At 38.8% G+C, this 18,882-nt stretch overlaps 1 protein-coding gene across 3 annotated transcripts in view; it reads right to left on the bottom strand.

Annotated features, from left to right (window-relative positions):
• The window catches only part of TBC1D8B (TBC1 domain family member 8B), an 84,138-nt gene that overhangs the window by 56,448 nt on the left and 8,808 nt on the right, over positions 1 to 18,882 (bottom strand). For all 3 annotated transcript variants that reach the window (XM_059883646.1, XM_024988461.2, XM_024988462.2), the window contains exon 2: positions 379 to 489. In XM_059883646.1, the coding sequence (XP_059739629.1) occupies positions 379 to 489 (111 nt within the window). The remainder of the gene's footprint in view (positions 1 to 378; positions 490 to 18,882) is intronic.

Raw genomic sequence — 18,882 nt, 5'->3', positions numbered from 1 at the left:
CCTTCTTAAACAGATAGTTTTCTAGTCTCTCAAAGTAGAGCTGCACATTTCACTCAATTCTAAATTAAAACAACTGGAGAGATTCTATTCCCATATAGGTCATTACAAAGTATTGAGTAGAGTTCCCAGTGCTATACAGTAGGTTCTTATTAGTTATCTATTTTATAGTAGTGTGTATATGTCAATCCCAATCTCCTAATTTATCCTTCACCCTCCCATATACCTCATTTGTTTTCTATATCTGTGACTCTATTTGTAAGTCAACTATACTCCAATAAAAATTAATTTTAAAAAACTGGGGAGTATAAATAAATTTAAATATTCAGTTCCTTAAGATCCTTATTTGTTTGAATTCTATGTTTTAAAAAACATACTCACCACATGCAATTGACAGGTAAACTTGAGAATCTGGTGTCTGATGTAGGATGCGAAATGGAGCTACTTTTGCAGTAGAGTCTAAGACTGAATCAAGAGTCCCAACCAAAAGTCCTGTTGTAATAAAGAGACTGTTGAAACAAGGATCTTACAAGAGATAAAATCAATATCGCTTCACATGAATAACAACCAATGGATTTTTTTAAAATTTCTAACTCAAAGCTTCTTTACAGAGATTTTTCTTAAAGAAAAAAGTACAATCGGGATGAAGAGATTACAGTGTTCCAGTGTCAGGAGTGCTTTAAAAATTATCTTTCAATAAAATAATATGTCAGATTCATTTGTCTAAACCTCATGATATATTTGTAGCACTTATTTACCTCCTTTACAAGGTTATGTATAAAGCAGATAAGAATGTAGATTCTAGTACCAGAAATTTCCTAGGTTTGAATCCTAGTACTAACTTGTGTCAACTTGACCCAGTTGTACTTACCTTTTCTTCATTCTCATTTGTAAAATAAGGGGGTAAAACTGGAGCCTACCACAAAAGGTTGTTGGAAAGATAAAATGAGTTATTATTACACATAAAACACTTAGCACAATGTTAGCACATAGTAAAAGACTCAATGTTAGCTATTGAAGAAAAACAATGGATTTTAACAAGATAAAAATCTTGATTAATTAAAATGCTTAAAGGGGATTTTTTTCTTTTTAACATTTAATTCCTCAATTTCAAATTCAAGGTTTTGATTATTTAGCTTCAATTTAATTATTTGATATTTCCTACTCCTCCTAGAATAAGTTTCCTGTTTTCCTAATTTCTCCCTTAAAGTCTTTGCATAGCAAGTCTGGGGTTCCCTGGTGGCTCAGTAGTAAAAAATCCACCGGCCAATGCAGGAGACCTCAGTTTTATCCCTGGTCCCGGAAGAGTCCACATGCTATGGAGCATCTAAGCTTGTGAGACAACAATTAAGCCAGTGCTCTAGAGCCAGAGAGCCACAACTAATGAGCCCATGTGCCCTAGAGTCCATGCTCCGCAACAAAATAAGCCTGGGCACTGCAACTAGAAAGTAGCCTGGGCTCTCTGCAACTAGAGAAAAGGCCCATACAAAGCAACAAAGATCCAATACAGCCAAACATAAATAAATAAATAAAAACTTAAAAAGTCTCTGCTAAGCAAGTCTCTTTTTTACCTAGAAATGTAAATGGAAGTCTTATAGCCCAGTGTGGCTAATCCAAATTCTATGTTTTCTTCAAGACCCAATTCCCCTGTGAAATCTTCATTGGCAACCCCAAGCAATTATGCCTTCCCTTGTCTCTGATTATACACAACACTTAAAAGTCTGTATGATACAACCCAGCATTCTGATTATTAGGTTAGTTATTACAACTACTTTCTAAGTACTTCATGTATATTAATTTTGCCTCCTTACCTAGATTATTAGTTCTCTGAGGACAATAACCATGTCTTCTACCTCTAGGTTTCTATCCCTAACTTTCAGGAGCAAAATTTGTTAACTTATCAGTGAGATGGCTGAGAAACATAAATCAATCTTTCTTTTCTGGAAGCTTTGACTGGTTGAGTGTTGGTTTTACTTTATGAGGCATTCCTCTTTGATTTAGCATACAGACTTAAGAAAAAAATAACTCAACTATAAAACAGGCCTTTGGCTATTTTCCTATCTTTACCCACTTAAAAGGAGTTAAGATTTCAAGCAAGATTTGAATGAGAATATAGGTACATTGGCAGATGTGAGGTAGGGAGTTATTATAAGCATAGAGGGAAGTAAATTAGAAGAGTAGAAGATAAAACAAAGAAATAAAGAGAAACTTGGCTCAGGTGAAAGGAAAGGGTGGGAGAGAGATGTAGGAATTGGTAAAAACAGGGGTCACAAATGCAGCATATCAATTAGCAGTCTTAAAAGGCAGTCTTAGAAGCAAGATTTTGGCAATCACAACATGTGCAGATTATAGAAAAAAGCAATTATCTGATATGAAAAAGTTATAATATGAATTGAAGACTAAGAAAAAGAAATATGAACACCCAGACAAATATTATGAAAGAGATGGTACAGGGGAAGAGAGAATTGGAATGAAGACCTGAGATACAGGAAGTGATTCTATGTCAACTAATGAGGGAATTACTGAAGGGTTGGAGATGAAAGGAAAAATAAGTCTATCACTCTCAGTATGAAAAAGTGACTGTGAGAAATTGGAGATCTGGCTAAGAGATTAGGATAAAGTAAGAAAAGTGGGAGCTGGTGAAAAAGAAAAGTGGGAGTTAAACATATGCAGATAGCCTCTTCAGAGCAACTTAACTGAAATTATTCAGGAAATAGAAAAAAAAGGAGGATGTTTTCATTTTGAAGATGGGAAAGTGAAAATGCTAAAAAGAGGCAGTGAAAGAAAACCAAAAGAAGGAACTATCTTCAGATTGAAAAAATGGAATCATGTATATGAATGCCTGTTTATATAAATAAACATGCGATGACTTAACAAAATTGTCAAAATAAGGAGTTCAAATAAAAGCATTCATTAAAGACAGCACTATTAAGCTGCTGGATTTGGCTCCCATGAATTTAAGTTCTAAAAAAGCTTTCAAAAAAGTTTTTGCAAATTTGCAAGGAAAATTATTTACTGCACATTTTGCCACAATTCAAAGAAAAGGAGCTCAAAGTCTATTTCCTTCTTCATATACACTAGAAAAAGCAGTATTAGAAGAATGGGAAAAAGAACAAAGAGGTAAAGAAAAGTTTGGCTCAGCTGAAAGTTAACATGGAGTGTGGATGTGTGAGGAGGCAGAAAGGAAAGGAGAGACTACAGATCATTATTTCTGAGTAACATAAGAAAAATTAGTTCTTCGATAGAAAGTTTGAGACTGGGAACAAAGTAGTGAAAATCACTGGCATGAAAGGTCACTGTTTTTGCAACAGAATTGTTTGCAAGATTATAAGTGCTTTACACTATGCAGAAAGGAAACTGGTCAGTTTTGGTAAGTGCTTTAAATCTGGGAGCTAGTGCAAAACCATGCAAAAAATAATTTGGAAGCTAGTGCAATACATTTCAAGTTACTTGGGGAAGTCTTGAAGCTTATTAAGCTATAATCATCATCAAGTCCCTGCAAGTCATTCAGGAATTAATATGTACCAATGTCTGGGTTCTAGAAGTGCAAGAAAATAAGCAGAGAACTTTGGGTTGCTTTTCCATATAAACAGAGGTTTATCATCTGATAGCCTGAACATCCAAGGTCATGAATCAGCCTACATATAGGAAGATCTATAGCAATAGAAACGGGCTTCCTTGATGGCTCAGAGATAAAGAATCTACCTGCAATGCAGGAGCCTCAGGAGACATAGGTTCAATTCCTGGGTGGGAAGATCCCCTGGAGGAGGGCAATGGCAACCTACTCCAGTCTTCTTGCCTGGAGAATCCCATGGACAGAGGAGCCCAGAGAGCTACAGTCCATAGGGTCACAGACAGCTGGACATGACTGAAGTGACTTAGCACGCATGCATAGCAATAGTAAATTGGGAAAAGAATACTGTCTGTCAGCTGCAGGACAGAACAAGAGAGTTAAAAATATCAAGAAACTCAAAAATCATTTTTTGAATGTCTATAGCTGAGTAAGGTAATGTTCTACACCCTGTTAAAGGAAACCATCACCATAGTTGATATGAAATATTTTTTATTAAATGATACAGCAAGATAACAAAAAGCAAGGTTTTATGATTTCAAAAAACAGACAACTTGCAGGTAATGAACTGTTCATGAACCAATTTTTGAATGGATAGAGATAGAGCATCATTGATGTCAGAGATGAAAAAATATCCTAGCATGTCATATGGTCCAACCACCAACACATTCATCTATTCTACAGTATCCCTGATTGGAAGCCTAGCTTTTCCCTTTTTAACTCCAGAGTTATCCCAAGGGAGCCTATTGCATTGGTGGGAATGTCTACTAATTAGAAACTTATTTCTAAAATATTTTTACAATTGACCCGTGAACAACGCAAGGGGTTAGAGGTATTGACCCCCACGCAAGTCAAAACTGCATATAACTTCATAGTCAGCCCTCCATGTCTGCAGCTCCACATCCACAGATTCAACAGACTGAAGACTGTATAATACTGTTGTATTCACTGGGGAAAAAAGTCATATAAAGTGGACCCATTCAGTTCAAACTCCATGTTGTCGAAGGGTGAACTGTAAATTTCTAGATGTTATATAATTAAAGCTAGCTTCATGAGCTTATGACCTGTCCATAGGGCCTCATGCCAGAAGGGCCCCATGCTTGCTTTAATACTCTGCTGTTACATCTTTAAATTCTTAATTTTTTAACATAGAGCCCTGCACATTTTCTTTCTTCTTCCCCCTGCATTTTCATTTTGCACTGAGCCACATACATTAGGTAGCCAATCTGGGTTACAGTGGTTATCTCTGGGCAGCAGGATGATGCGTGGTCATTATTTTCTTTTTCACACCTATACATATTTTCTGAAATGAACATTTTTTTAACCTTTACGATAGAAAAATGAAAGTATTTCTTACACACTTTTAAAAAATAGAAAATGATGGTCTTCCTTAGGGTAAATACTACTTTTGCAACTTTGGGGCCATACAAAATATATGCTCTATTCAATATGCTAGGACTTTAAATGTTATTAATACGATTATAGTTTTCTTGTCTCCCTGTGCTTATTCTTCTCATCTACTGGCTTAAAATATACCTAGTTCTTTCATCTGTTTGTTGTAAGAGATTGAGTCTCTTATTATTTCTCTTAACATACATATTTGTCAAAGTCTCATAAAATGTGTCTTTCAAACCTGAATATGAGATAAGATCTGAACAAATGTAGGGTTTTTATACTGTAGGCTACATGGTTCTATTAATGCTGTCAAAGATCATACTAGGTTTCTAGTCATGATGTCATATTATCATCATACTAACCTTGTGATAAATTAACCTACTTTGACCTTTTTCACAAACACAAGCACCAACCTAGGTATTCTCTGTCCTGTACAGTTGATTAAAAAAAAACATAAATACAGTTTACATTTACCTATGCTAAATTTTATCTCATTGATTTCAACTGAGCTTTTAACTTGTCCAGATCTATCTGAATCTTGACTTTATTTTCCATGATAGTGATTCTCAACTGTAACTGCAAGTTTGAATTATTTGGGGGAGGGATTTTTTAAAGATTTATTTATTTTAATTTACTTTATTTTTGGCTGTGCTGGGTCTTCGTCACTGCACAGGCTTTTCTCTAGTGGCAGCAAGTGGGGGCTACGCTCTAGTTGTGGTTTGAGGGCTTCTCACTGTGGTGGCTTCTCCTGTTGCGGAGCATGAGCTCTAGCGGGTGTGGGCTCAGTAGTTGTAGCTCCCTAGCTCTAGAGCACAGGCTTAATAGTTGTGGCACAAGGGCTTAGTTGCTCTGGGGCACGTGAGATCTTCCCCGATCAGGGATTGAACCCATGTCTCCTGCATTCGCAGGCAGATTCCTTACCACTGAGGCACCAGGTAAGCCCTGGAGGAGTTTTACAAACTACTCAAGCTCAACTTTTAAAACCACTAAAGCCTGCTACTACTACTACTACTAAGTCGCCTCAGTCATGTTCGACTCTGTGCGACCCCATAGACGGCAGGCCACAAGGCTCCCCCGTCCCTGGGATTCTCCAGGCAAGAACACTGGAGTGGGTTGCCATTTCCTTCTCCAATGCATGAAAGTGAAAAGTGAAAGTGAAGTCGCTCAGTCGTGTCAGACCCTTAGCGACCCCATGGACTGCAGCCTACCAGGCTCCTCCATCCATGGGATTTTCCAGGCAAGAGTACTGGAGTGGGGTGCCACTGCCTTCTCCGACTGAAGATTCTAATTTAATTCAGCTGGGATAGGGCCCAGGTATTCTATTTTTCCTTAACTGTGTTTTATAAAAACTTTCAAAAAGAGAAGAATAAACTAAAACTTCTATGTGCCCATGACATAACTTCAATAATTACCAACAGTTTGCCAATCTTCTATCGTTATTCCCTCCTAGAGTACTTTAAAGTAAATCCCAAATATCATATCATTTTACCCATAAATACTCCAGTGTCATTTAGTTTGTTTAAAAAGGTTCTCAGTTGAATCTAACATGCAGTCAGTATTGAGAAAACTGATCTATGGTATTAACTGTCACTTTCAATTTTCAGACACCTGCAAATCTGATAAACATTTTTTTCTTATATTAGGTTAATAATAATATGAACAACTAGGCTAAGTGTTGGAGGAAGGGACACTATAAAATAGCCAAAGCTTGGTACTCATTATCATGTGCTAGTTTAGTACACTTTCATTTGACAAGTGGCTTTTTCTGCCTGTACACTAGATTGAGGACATTGTGTAAGGCAACACTGCTCCAGCTGCAGAAGTTATTAAAATGCACTTCCTAATACAAAGAACATTTAATTTCCATTCTAAGTAAAACACTCAATTATAAACTTTGACAATAGAAATGACTGTTGAAACTTTATAATGGATTCTGTATCTTGTCTTCAGTTGCCAGGTTTACCAAGTCAAACAAGTACACCTTTACTGAATTTTTTATAATCTCAGGTTCATTAAATGTTGATGAACAAACTAATTGGTAAACTTAGTAGGAAATACATTCAAATAGGAGAAAGTAATGTTCTCAGTAAAGGCCGTAGGTCTTCCTCTTTCTACTGCTTTTGCTGCCAGTTCTAAGTCCTTAAAACAAGATTGTGAACTCTTCTTTTACAATAATCCAACAGACATAGTTGACATTTTGAAAGCACTAAAAGCTTTTAGAAAACAGTTAATAAAAATAATTCTCTTGCCTTATTTTCCCTCTCCTTGCATTTTTTACAGACATTTACTTGAAAACTAGATATACATAAGCACTCATTTCCTTCCCTAACTGAAAATAAAGCTTTGTTTCATTAAAGGATTTAGAATTTTGTAAAGGTAAGTAATTGAGCATAAATGGTAGATTACCATGTCATGGGGAAAAAAAGAATATAAGAATTATCCATCAAATACATCTATACTTCTAAAGATTAAAACAGAGAAATATGAAAACTGTTATCATCTTTATTTACAGCATCTTAATACACTTCAAGACTTATGCATCAAGGCGCAAAAAGACTGGCCCTCAGAAAATTAAAGAAAATAACAACATCTGAATTCCTAGGGGCAAAGCAAAAAGCAAGTGTGGCAGCAAATGGAAACTCATATATAGTACAGTATTTTAAAAACATTGTTTAGAAGAACTAAAGCTGGCTACTGGTTGGGGCATAGACTTGGATTACTGTGATATCACAATGGTATGATCACTGACCTAGATAGAGCCAGACATCCTGGAATGTGAAGTCAAGTGGGACTTAGAAAGCATCACTACAAACAAAGATAGTGGAGGTGATGGAATTCCAGTGGAGCTATTTCAATTCCTGAAAGATGATGCTGTGAAAGTGCTGCATTCAATATGCCAACAAATTTGGAAAACTCAGCAGTGGCCACAGGACTGGAAAAGGTCAGTTTTCATTCCAATCCCAAAGAAAGGCAATGCCAAAGAATGCTCAAACTACCGCACAATTGCACTTATCTCACATGCTAGTAAAGTAATGCTCAAAATTCTCCAAGCCAGGCTTCAACAATACGTGAACCATGAACTTCCTGATGTTCAAGCTGGTTTTAGAAAAGGCAGAGGAACCAAAGATCAAATTGCCAACATCCGCTGGATCATGGAAAAAGCAAGAGAGTTCCAGAAAAGCATCTATTTCTGCTTTATTGACTATGCCAAAGCCTTTGACTGTGTGGATCACAAGAAACTGGACAATTCTGAAAGAGATGGGAATACCAGACCACCTGACCTCCCTCTTGAGAAATCTGTATGCAGGTCAGGAAGCAACAGTTAGAACTGGACATGGAACAACAGACTGGTTCCAAATAGGAAAAGGAGTACGTCAAGGCTGCATATTGTCACCCTGCTTATTTAACTTATATGCAGAGTACATCATGAGAAACTCTGGGCTGGAAGAAGCACAAGCTGGAATCAAGACTGCCAGGAGAAATATCAATAACCTCAGATATGCAGATGACACCACCCTTATGGCAGAAAGTGAAGAGTAACTAAAAAGCCTCTTGGTGAAAGTGGAGACTGAAAAAGTTGGCTTAAAGCTCAACATTCAGAAAACGAAGATCATGGTATCCGGTCCCATCACTTCATGGGAAATAGATGGGGAAACAGTGGAAACAGTGTCAGACTTTATTTTTGGGGGCTCCAAAATGACTGCAGATGGTGACTGCAGCCATGAAATTAAAAGACGCTTACTCCTTGGAAGGAAAGTTATGACCAACCTAGATCAGATCAGTCGCGCAGTCGTGTCCGACTCTTTGCGAACCCATGAATCACAGCACGCCAGGCCTCCCTTTCCATCACCAACTCCCGGAGTTCACCCAGACTCACATCCATCGAGTCAGTGATGTCATCCAGCCATCTCATCCTCTGTCATCCCCTTCTCCTCTTGCCCCCAATCCCTCCCAGCATCAGAGTCTTTTCCAATGAGTCAACTCTTCGAATGAGGTGGCCAAAGTACTGGAGTTTCAGCTTTAGCATCATTCCTTCCAAAGAAATCCCAGGGCTGATCTCCTTCAGAATGGACTGGTTGGATCTCCTTGCAGGCCAAGGGACTCTCAAGAGTCTTCTGCAACACCACAGTTCAAAAGCATCAGTTCTTTGGTGCTCAGCCTTCTTCACAGTCCAACTCTCACATTCATACGTGACCACAGGAAAAACCATAGCCTTGACTAGACGAACCTTTGTTGGCAAAGTAATGTCTCTGCTTTTGAATATGCTATCTAGGTTGGTCATAACTTTCCTTCCAAGGAGTAAGCATCTTTTAATTTCATGGCTGCAGTCACCATCTGTAGTGATTTTGGAGCCCAGAAAAATAAAGTCTGACGCTGTTTCCATGGTTTCCCCATCTATTTCCCATGAAGTGATGGGACCGGATGCCATGATCTTCGTTTTCTGAATGTTGAGCTTTAAGCTAACTTTTTCACTCTCCACTTTCACTTTCATCAAGAGACCAACCTAGATAGCATATTCAAAAGCAGAGACATCACTTTGCCAACAAAGGTCCATCTAGTCAAGGCTATGGTTTTTCCTGTGGTCATGTATGGATGTGAGAGTTGGACTGTGAAGAAGGCTATGTGCCGAAGAATTGATGCTTTTGAACTGTGGTGTTGGAGAAGACTCTTGAGAGTCCCTTGGACTGCAAGGAGATCCAACCAGTCCATTCTGAAGGAGATCAGCCCTGGGATTTCTTTGGAAGGAATGATGCTAAAGCTGAAACTCCAGTACTTTGGCCACCTCATTCGAAGAGTTGACTCATTGGAAAAGACTCTGATGCTGGGAGGGATTGGGGGCAGGAGGAGAAGGGGACGACAGAGGATGAGATGGCTGGATGGCATCACCGACTTGATGGACATGAGTCTCAGTGAACTCTGGGAGTTGGTGATGGACAGGGAGGCCTGGCGTGCTGCGATTTATGGGGTCGCAAAGAGTCGGACACGACTGAGCAACTGAACTGAATTGAACTGAAAGCTGGCTATGATTTTGGTTAGTTTAAAACAAAAGGGCAACTAATTTAAGGATAAAAATCAACAAATGTGATTACCTCCTGTTTTAAAACTTCACTTTTTTATACTGGAGTGAAAGAGAAAAAAACAAAACCATCTAGACTGAATTCAATGGGCAGTGGAGACAAAAAACAACAAAGGTTTCATTCTCAAGTCCTTTTGAATTTCTATCTCCAGTTTTCCAGGTTTTCCTCTTCTATAGATGAGGGCGTTGCTCTTCAACAGAACTTTCTGGTTGCTAAGGGCAATATATCTTGAGTTTCCTATTTTCAGCCACAAATAAGTAAATCTGGAGTACTTACTGTATCCCCCACAACTGCCATCTTTTGCTTCTGCACTAGCATATTATTCCTCTCTACCAAGCCACATCCCAGATCTTGTTAGTGCTGAGAGATGGCTAATTTAAAAAAACAATCCAAACTGGCTTTTGACAAGTTGCTCCACAGATGTCACACTTGAATTCTGCCACCAGAATACCACCTATTGTTATTAATCACTGCTTTTAGGAAATCTTTGTATCATTTAACAGGAAATTAGATAAAGCATACTTTACACCAGATCTGGCCCTGGAAAATTGCTTTGGGAGTTTCAAATACTCCTCATGCATGACTATTTATAAGCCACTCACACCAGGCAGATATTATTACTGACTACCCCAATAATTATATATTTGCTTGCTTACTTATTATTTGTCTGTCCTACCAGATTATAAAGTCTATGGGGGTATAAGTTATTTTTGTTTTATTCACCACTGTATACCCAACACCCAAACCAGTAGCCGGCTACCACCCATTTGTCTGCTTCTTTTCACAGTGAAATTCCTAGACAGAATTATGTATACTCAGTCTGTTTCAAATTATCTGCTTGGCTCATGTACTCTAGTCCCTCTGGTCTCTACTCATAGGTCACCTTAAGGAAGCATTCCTAAACCACACTTATCTAAACTACCAATCCCCTCCCCTCTCTATTACTATACCTTACTTTATTTTTCTTTATAGCATTTACTGCTACCAGCCATATATTAATTTGCCTCCCTCAACTAAAATGTTAGCCCCATGAGAACGGGGATTTTGTTTTGCTCACTGCTGTTATCTGTAGCACCTAAAACAGTGCTTGATTTTTAGAAGTCACTTGGTAATTATCTGTTGAGTATTCACATTTATTGTCACCCTGTTTATTTAACTTATATGCAGAGTACATCATGAGAAACGCTGGACTGGAAGAAACACAAGCTGGAATCAAGATTGCTAGGAGAAATATCAATAACCTCAGATATGCAGATGACACCACCCTTATGGCAGAAAGTGAAGAGGAACTAAAGAGCCTCTTGATGAAAGTGAAAGTGGAGAGTGAAAAAGTTGGCTTAAAGCTCAACATTCAGAAAATGAAGATCATGGCATCCGGTCCCATCACTTCATGGGAAATAGATGGGGAAACCATGGAAACAGCGTCAGACTTTATTTTTCTGGGCTCCAAAATCACTACAGATGGTGACTGCAGCCATGAAATTAAAAGACGCTTACTCCTTGGAAGGAAAGTTATGACCAACCTAGATAGCATATTCAAAAGCAGAGACATTACTTTGCCAACAAAGGTTCGTCTAGTCAAGGCTATGGTTTTTCCTGTGGTCATGTATGGATGTGAGAGTTGGACTGTGAAGAAGGCTGAGCACCAAAGAATTGATGCTTTTGAACTGTGGTGTTGGAGAAGACTCTTGAGAGTCTCTTGGACTGCAAGGAGATCCAACCAGTCCATTCTGAAGGAGATCAGCCCTGGGATTTCTTTGGAAGGAATGATGCTAAAGCTGAAACTTTGGCCACTTCATGCGAAGAGTTGACTCATTGGAAAAGACTCTGATGCTGGGAGGGATTGGGGGCAAAGAGGAGAAGGGGATGACAGAGGATGAGATGGCTGGATGGCATCACTGACTCAATGAACGTGAGTCTGGGTGAACTCCGGGAGTTGGTGATGGAAAGGGAGGCCTGGCGTGCTGTGATTCATGGGGTCGCAAAGAGTCGGACACGACTGAGCAACTGATCTGATCTGATCTGATCTGATTCACATTTAGGATTTACTCTTACCTGAGGTGCTCATATAGCAGCAGCAAAAGGAGGTAAACTGGGCAGATTTTCTAACATAAAAGTAATATAAAATCCATGGCATAGCTGTATAGCAACATGGGAAACAGTATAGTCCTATTTATTTTATTAATTTTTAGCTTATTTTACATCCATATTCCTTCCACAGCTGTCCACCAGAAGCATGGGCTTTCACCAGCTGAATGGTTATTTCTTCTTCAAGTATTATGTTTTGAAAAATATAACATAGACAACTAGAGTTGCACACATTCTTAGACACCACTCAGAAAGACAAGTGATGCTTATATCTATAGAAACACTGTTTGAGGACTTCTGGGTTTGGGGTAATAATAGATCAAAAAGAAATGCTGTCCTGCTATTTTAGTCTAAGTCCTCTTAAATATCACTGTTTTGATTTTGCAGTGTTTTGATTTTGCAGTGTTATCGCTGCATATTGTATAGATCATGGCATCCAGTTGCATCACTTCATGGCAAATAGAGGTGGGGGGAAAAGTGGAAACAGTGGCAGATTTCATTTTCTTGGGCTCCAAAATCACTGCAGACAATGGCTGCCGCCACAAAATTCAAAGATGCTTGCTCCATCGAAGAAAAGCTATGACAAACCTAGACAGCATATTAAAAATCAGAGACGTCACTTTGCCAACAAAGGTCTGTCTACTCAAAGCTATTGCTTATCCAGTAGTCATGTATGGATGTGAGAGTAGGACCATAAAGAAGGCTGAGCACCAAAGGATTGATGCTTTCGAACTGTGATGTTGGAGAAGACTCTTGAGAGTCCCTTGGACAACAAGGAAATCAAACCAGTCAATCCTAAAGGAAATCAGTCACGAATATTCATTGGAATGACTGATGCTGAAGCTCCAATACTCTGGCCACCTGATACGAAAAGCTGACTCACTGGAAAAGACCATGATGTTGAGAAAGACTGAAGGCAGGAGGAGAAGGGAGCAACACGGGGTGAGATGGTTGGATGGCATCATTGGCTCAATGGACCTGAGTTTGAGCAAACTCCGAGAGATGGTGCAGGACAGGAAAGCCCAGCATGCTGCAGTCCGTGGGATTGCAAAGAGTAGGATATGACTGAGTGACTGAACAAAAACTACTCCAAATCAATTTCTATAAGCTGTTGTTCAGTTATGAAGTCATATCTGATTCTTTGTGACCTCATGGACTATAGCATGCCAGGTTTGCTCAAACTCATGTCCATTGAACCAATGATGCCATCCAACCATCTCATTTTCTGTTGCCCCCTTCTCCTCCTGCACTCAATCTTTCTCAACATCACGGTCTTTTCCAGTGAATCAGCTCTTCGTATCAGGTGGCCAAAGTATTGGAACTTCAGCATCAGTCTTTCCAATGCATATTCAGGGTTGATTTCCTTTAGGATTAACTGGTTTGATCTCCTTGCTCTCCAAGGGACTCCCAAGAGTCTTTTCCAGCACCACAGTTCAAAAGCCATCAATTCTTCAGCACTACGGGCTTCCCTTATAGCTCAGTTGGTAAAGAATCCGCCTGCAATGCAGGAGACCCTAGTTTGATTCCTGGGTCAGGAAGATCCACTGCAGAAGGGATAGGCTACTGACTCCAGTATTCCTGGGCTTCCCTGGTGGCTCAGCTGGTAAAGAATCCACCTGCAATGCAGGAGACCTGGGTTTGATCCCTGGGTTGGGAAGATCCCCTGGAGTAGGGAAAGGCTACCCACTCCAGTATTCTGATCTGGAGAATTCCATGGACTATACAGTCCATGGGGTGGCAAAGAGTCAGATACCACTGAGCGACTTTCACTTTCAAGCCTTCTTTATGGTCCAACTCTCACATCCGTACATGACTACTAAAGAAACCATAGCTTTGACTATACAAACCTTTGTCGGATACAACATGGGAAAAGTAATTACTAGGAAAAAATGGTACAAATATAGATCCTTATTTGCTCTTCAGGTAAAGAAAATGGCACTAACAAAGACAGAAATATAGATCAATGGAACAAAACAGAAAGCTCAGAGATAAATCCATGCACCTATGGACACCTTATCTTTGATAAAGGAGGCAAAAATATACAATGGAGAAAAGACAATCTCTTTAACAAGTGGTGCTGGGAAAACTGGTCAACCACATGTAAAAGAATGAAACTAGAACACTCTAACACCATACACAAAGATAAACTCAAAATGGATTAAAGATCTAAATGTAAGACTAGAAACTATAAAACTCTTAGAGGAAAACACAGGCAGAACACTCTCTGACATAAATCACACCAAGATCCTCTAGGACCCACCTCCCAAAATAATGGAAATAAAAACAAAAATAAACAAATGGGACCTTATTAAACTCAAAAGCTTTTGCACAATGAAGGAAACTATAAGCAAGGTGAAAAGGTAGCCTTCAGAATGGGAGAAAATAATAGCAAACGAAGCAACTGACAAAGAATTAATCTTCAAAATATACAAGCAGCTCATGCAGCTCAATACCAGAAAATCGAAAAACCCAATCAAAAAGTGGGCCAAAGAACTAAACAGATATTTCTCCAAAGACATACAGATGGCTAATAAACACATGAAAAGATGCTCAATATCACTCATTATTAGAGAAATACAAATCAAAAACACAATGAGGTATCATCACATGCTGGTCAGAATGGCTGCCATCAAAATGTCTACAAACAGTAAATGCTGGAGAGGGTGTGGAGAAAAGGGAACCCTCTTACACTGCTGGTGGGAATGCAAACTAGTACAGCCACTATGGAGAACAGCGTGGAGATTCCTTAAAAAACTGGAAATAGAACTGCCATATGACCCAGCAATCCCACTGCTGGGCATACACACCAAGGAAACCAGAACTGAAAGAGACACGTGTACCCCAATGTTCACTGCAGCACTGTTTACAATAGCTAGGACATGGGTGCAACCTAGATGTCCATCGGCAGCTGAATGGATAAGGAAGTTGTGGTACATATACACAATGGAGTATTACTCAGCTATAAAAAGCAATGCTTTTGAGTCAGTTCTAATGAGGTGGATGAAACTGGAGCCTATTATACAGAGTGAAGTAAGTCAGAAAGAGAAACACCAAAACAGTATATTAACACATATATGTGGAATTTAGAAAGATGGTAACAACGATCCTATATGCAAGGCAGCAAAAGAGACACAGATGTAAAAACAGGTTTTTGGACTATGCGGAAGAAGGGGAGTGTGGGATGATTTGAGAGAATAGCACTGAAACATGTACATTACCATATGTGAAATAGATGGAGAGTGTAAGTTTGATGCATGAATCAGGGCACTTGAAGCCAGTGCTCTGGACAGCCTAGAGGGATGGAGTGGAGAGGAAGGAGGGAGGGGGGTTCAGGATCAGGGGGCACATGTGCACCCGTGGGTGATTCATGTTGAAGTAAGGCAAGAAACACCACAATACTGTAAATAAATTATCCTCCAATTTAAATTAATTAATTTAAAAAATGGCACTAAACAAATCATTCCTTTATCAACAGATAAATGAGTGTCAAATGTTTAATCAGTTGCTCACAAGTTTCAAAACTCATTTGATTCACGTAACATTGCCCCGAGATACTGAAGATAAGTTCTGTTCCCATTTTACACATGACAAAGCTTTTATAAAACAATCACAACTAAACAGACACATAAAAATATTAAAGAATCAGGGAAGATAAAGGAAATAGGGTTAATGGGGTACATGGATTCACTGGACTAGGTGGTGCATTCATGCATTTGTGGATTTTGGCTTGTAGTTGACTTACTAAAAAGAAAATCTCATTAGGGTAACCCCTGGGGAGAGCAAATCACACAGTGCTCACTTCCCTTTCTGGAAGTTCTCAAGTTTTCCTTAGCAAAATATTCCTGCATTCCATACTCACAAAGGATACAGGTGAAATTAAGTAAAAATTACCTTCAAAGATCTCTTTGAATGATATGACAAGAACAAACAGGTCTGTAGGTTTTGAAAAATGAAGGTTGGTCAGTGTCATCACTTCTTAGTATTCTTTTTTCATTAGAACAAAATCTACTTGACAGCAAATATTAATTTCCCACTTACATTATAAACCTCCAATATCTTAATCAAAAAAAGAAAAGAAATCAACCTCTTTGCACACAATCCACATCATTATCACTTTAACTCTTGAGGATTGAGGATTCATGGCCCTAAGGTGAACTGGAGTGGTGGTTCCCAGGCTATGCTTAAGGGAGGAGAGACCCTAGCAGCAAGCAGAGGAGGGAAAAGGGCAAGAGAGCAGTGTATTAACAGGTATGTGAAGAAAGGCCTGAAGCTCACAGGTATGCACTCAATAATCCTTCCATTACTACCTAGAAAAAGTGGTGACACTGACCATCCTTTATGTCTCAAAACCTCCTGCAAAGCTGTCCTTCATCATTCTAAGAGATCTTTAAAGACAACTGTTTACTGGATTTCACATGGATACACGTTCCAGGAAGGGAAGACGAGAGGGGAGCATACAGTGTGATTTGCCTCCCTAGGGGTTGCCCCATGGGATTTTTCTCTTTAATAAGCCAAAATGATATTTATTAATTTACACTGTGGTGGGGTGGGGGCGGTAGACTGGGTGGGAGGGTTGATCTTTCCTTATGTAAAATGAAATGTCAAGGCCACTATTTAGCACCCAGGTCCCAGTAATGAGATATCTGGGAGGCCAAAATTTTATCAGCTGCTTCCTTTGTAAGTATGGAATGCAGGAATATTTTGCTAAGGAAAACTTGAGAACATTTTCAGAGTTGGGTCCTTGAGTTGGGAGTAGGGAAAAGGGAGAGAAAAACTTTGTATTTTTGAGGGATGGTCATGAAGAACTTTTTTAAAGGTTACCTAATTGATTTTTATGTGTGTGTTTATTTATAACTCACATAGTGATTTATTAAGTTTATATAAATATCATAAAATGGGAAGCTCATTTCAAATGTTATCATGTTCTAGTGTTTACAGATGGTTTAATTTCAAAGTAGCAGTGCCAAGATGCAAGAAGGGATAAGGAAACATCTTCCATTTTCATGTTTCATTTCTTAGTCTAGTTCTACAGCACAAAAAAGTAAGGTCTACTGAAGGAGACTGTCAGTCTAACACACAAGAACCTGCTCACACTATTCAGATATGGAAAATTCAAGAGTCAAATACTGGGACTTCCCTTGTGGTCCAGTTACTGATACTCTGAGCTCCCAGTGCAGAGAGCCAGGGTTTGAACCCTGGTCAGGGAACTAGATCCCACATGCTGCGACTAAGACCCAGTGCAGCCAAATAAATAAATTTTTTTAAAAAAGAGTAAAATACTCTCAACAAACTATCTAAATTAAAGCTTCCTAATTGGCAGACCTTCCTAGGTCCCATACTAGAGTATTTAATAGAATGTAGCCCCATAATTTCACTCATGTAGTAGCTCCCATCTGACAAGCAAGTTGTTGATTTGTGCTTAATAAGCCAAATATGCATAAATTATTTTTAATTACATAAAGCCAAGTGGTAAGTGCCAGAGAAAAGTCATTACCCTTATCATCCAGGAGGAACAAGGAATACTGCAAGGTAACTACAAAAATCTAGAAGGGTTTATTACTTCTCTAAATGAAAATCACTTTATCTGAAAAATAATCTTATGTATAAAAAATTTTTCACAAGATATTCCACCCTGCTGGGAACTAGGACAATTAAGTAAGATACAGTTAGGCAAATGCTAAGTAATCTTACCAAATGCTAAGATATCCACTAGAAGTGTTGCAGAAAATTTAGAAAAGGACTTCAGAATTCTAACTTCCAAGTTAGTCACCTGCTAAAACCATCCTAGGGTTCTCTGTTGCTCCAATTCCATTACTAGAATTTTTAAAAAAAGAGCCAACTAACTTCTCCAAGTCCACAGCTAAATTCTTACATTGGTGGTGCTTATTGCCAATTATCACATGGCCAAGAAATGAAATCTTAAAAAAAAGTACAATATTAGAATCTCTAGGTGTTCATTTTCTTCATTAAAATAAAATGTATAAATGAAATTCTTAAAGGGGGAGCATGTAGCATTGGATTTTAGCAAACAAAATGGACAAAGGCAAGCTTATACTAGCACAGAATCAATCTCCTATGAGAGCGAATCCAAATGTGTATTTGTGGTAAAGCACAGCAAAGCTGTTGGGTTCACAATTTTAAGAATACACTAATTGAGCAGCCATGAAAATCAGCACACACTTTTGCTCTGGACCAAAAAGAACCAAATAAACCTTAAAAACACCTCCTTGCTCCATTCTGAGCCATCTTAATTTACACGAAATATAATAGTGGTAACTCTCATGTGGTAATTTCAAGCATTCTACCACACCACAGATAAAGACAAATATGCTGAGATACGAACTGACCACAAAAATGGGGCTATACCTGTTCTCATCATACAGGTGTGGCAGAAATCTTGGTTTATTTCTTCAGACAAACCCTCTCTTCTTTTACAGAGATGGGGCTAGAGTAAATGCAAATGGGTGGGAGACAGGTAAGAAACTGGTGCAACTGATGCATGCTTTAAGAAAAAGCACCTCAAAGGAATTCCCTGGCGGTCCAGTGGTTGGGACTCCCGGGCTCTTGATGCCAAGAGGCCTGGGTTCAATCCCTGGTCAAGAAACTAAAATCCCACAAGTCACGCAGCAACAAACAAACAAAAAAGACAGCGTCAAATGAAAACCCAAATAAAGAAAACAAGGAGTGATTATATAAAGAAAATTTGCAACAAGTAAAAACATATTTACTACTACATAATAGTGATTTGCGGAG

This window comes from Bos taurus, chromosome X (genome assembly GCF_002263795.3).
Source record: "Bos taurus isolate L1 Dominette 01449 registration number 42190680 breed Hereford chromosome X, ARS-UCD2.0, whole genome shotgun sequence".
NCBI classification, from domain to species: domain Eukaryota; kingdom Metazoa; phylum Chordata; class Mammalia; order Artiodactyla; family Bovidae; genus Bos; species Bos taurus.
The sequence above is the reverse complement of the archived record's forward strand: the minus strand, read 5'-3'. Positions and strand labels throughout refer to the sequence as shown.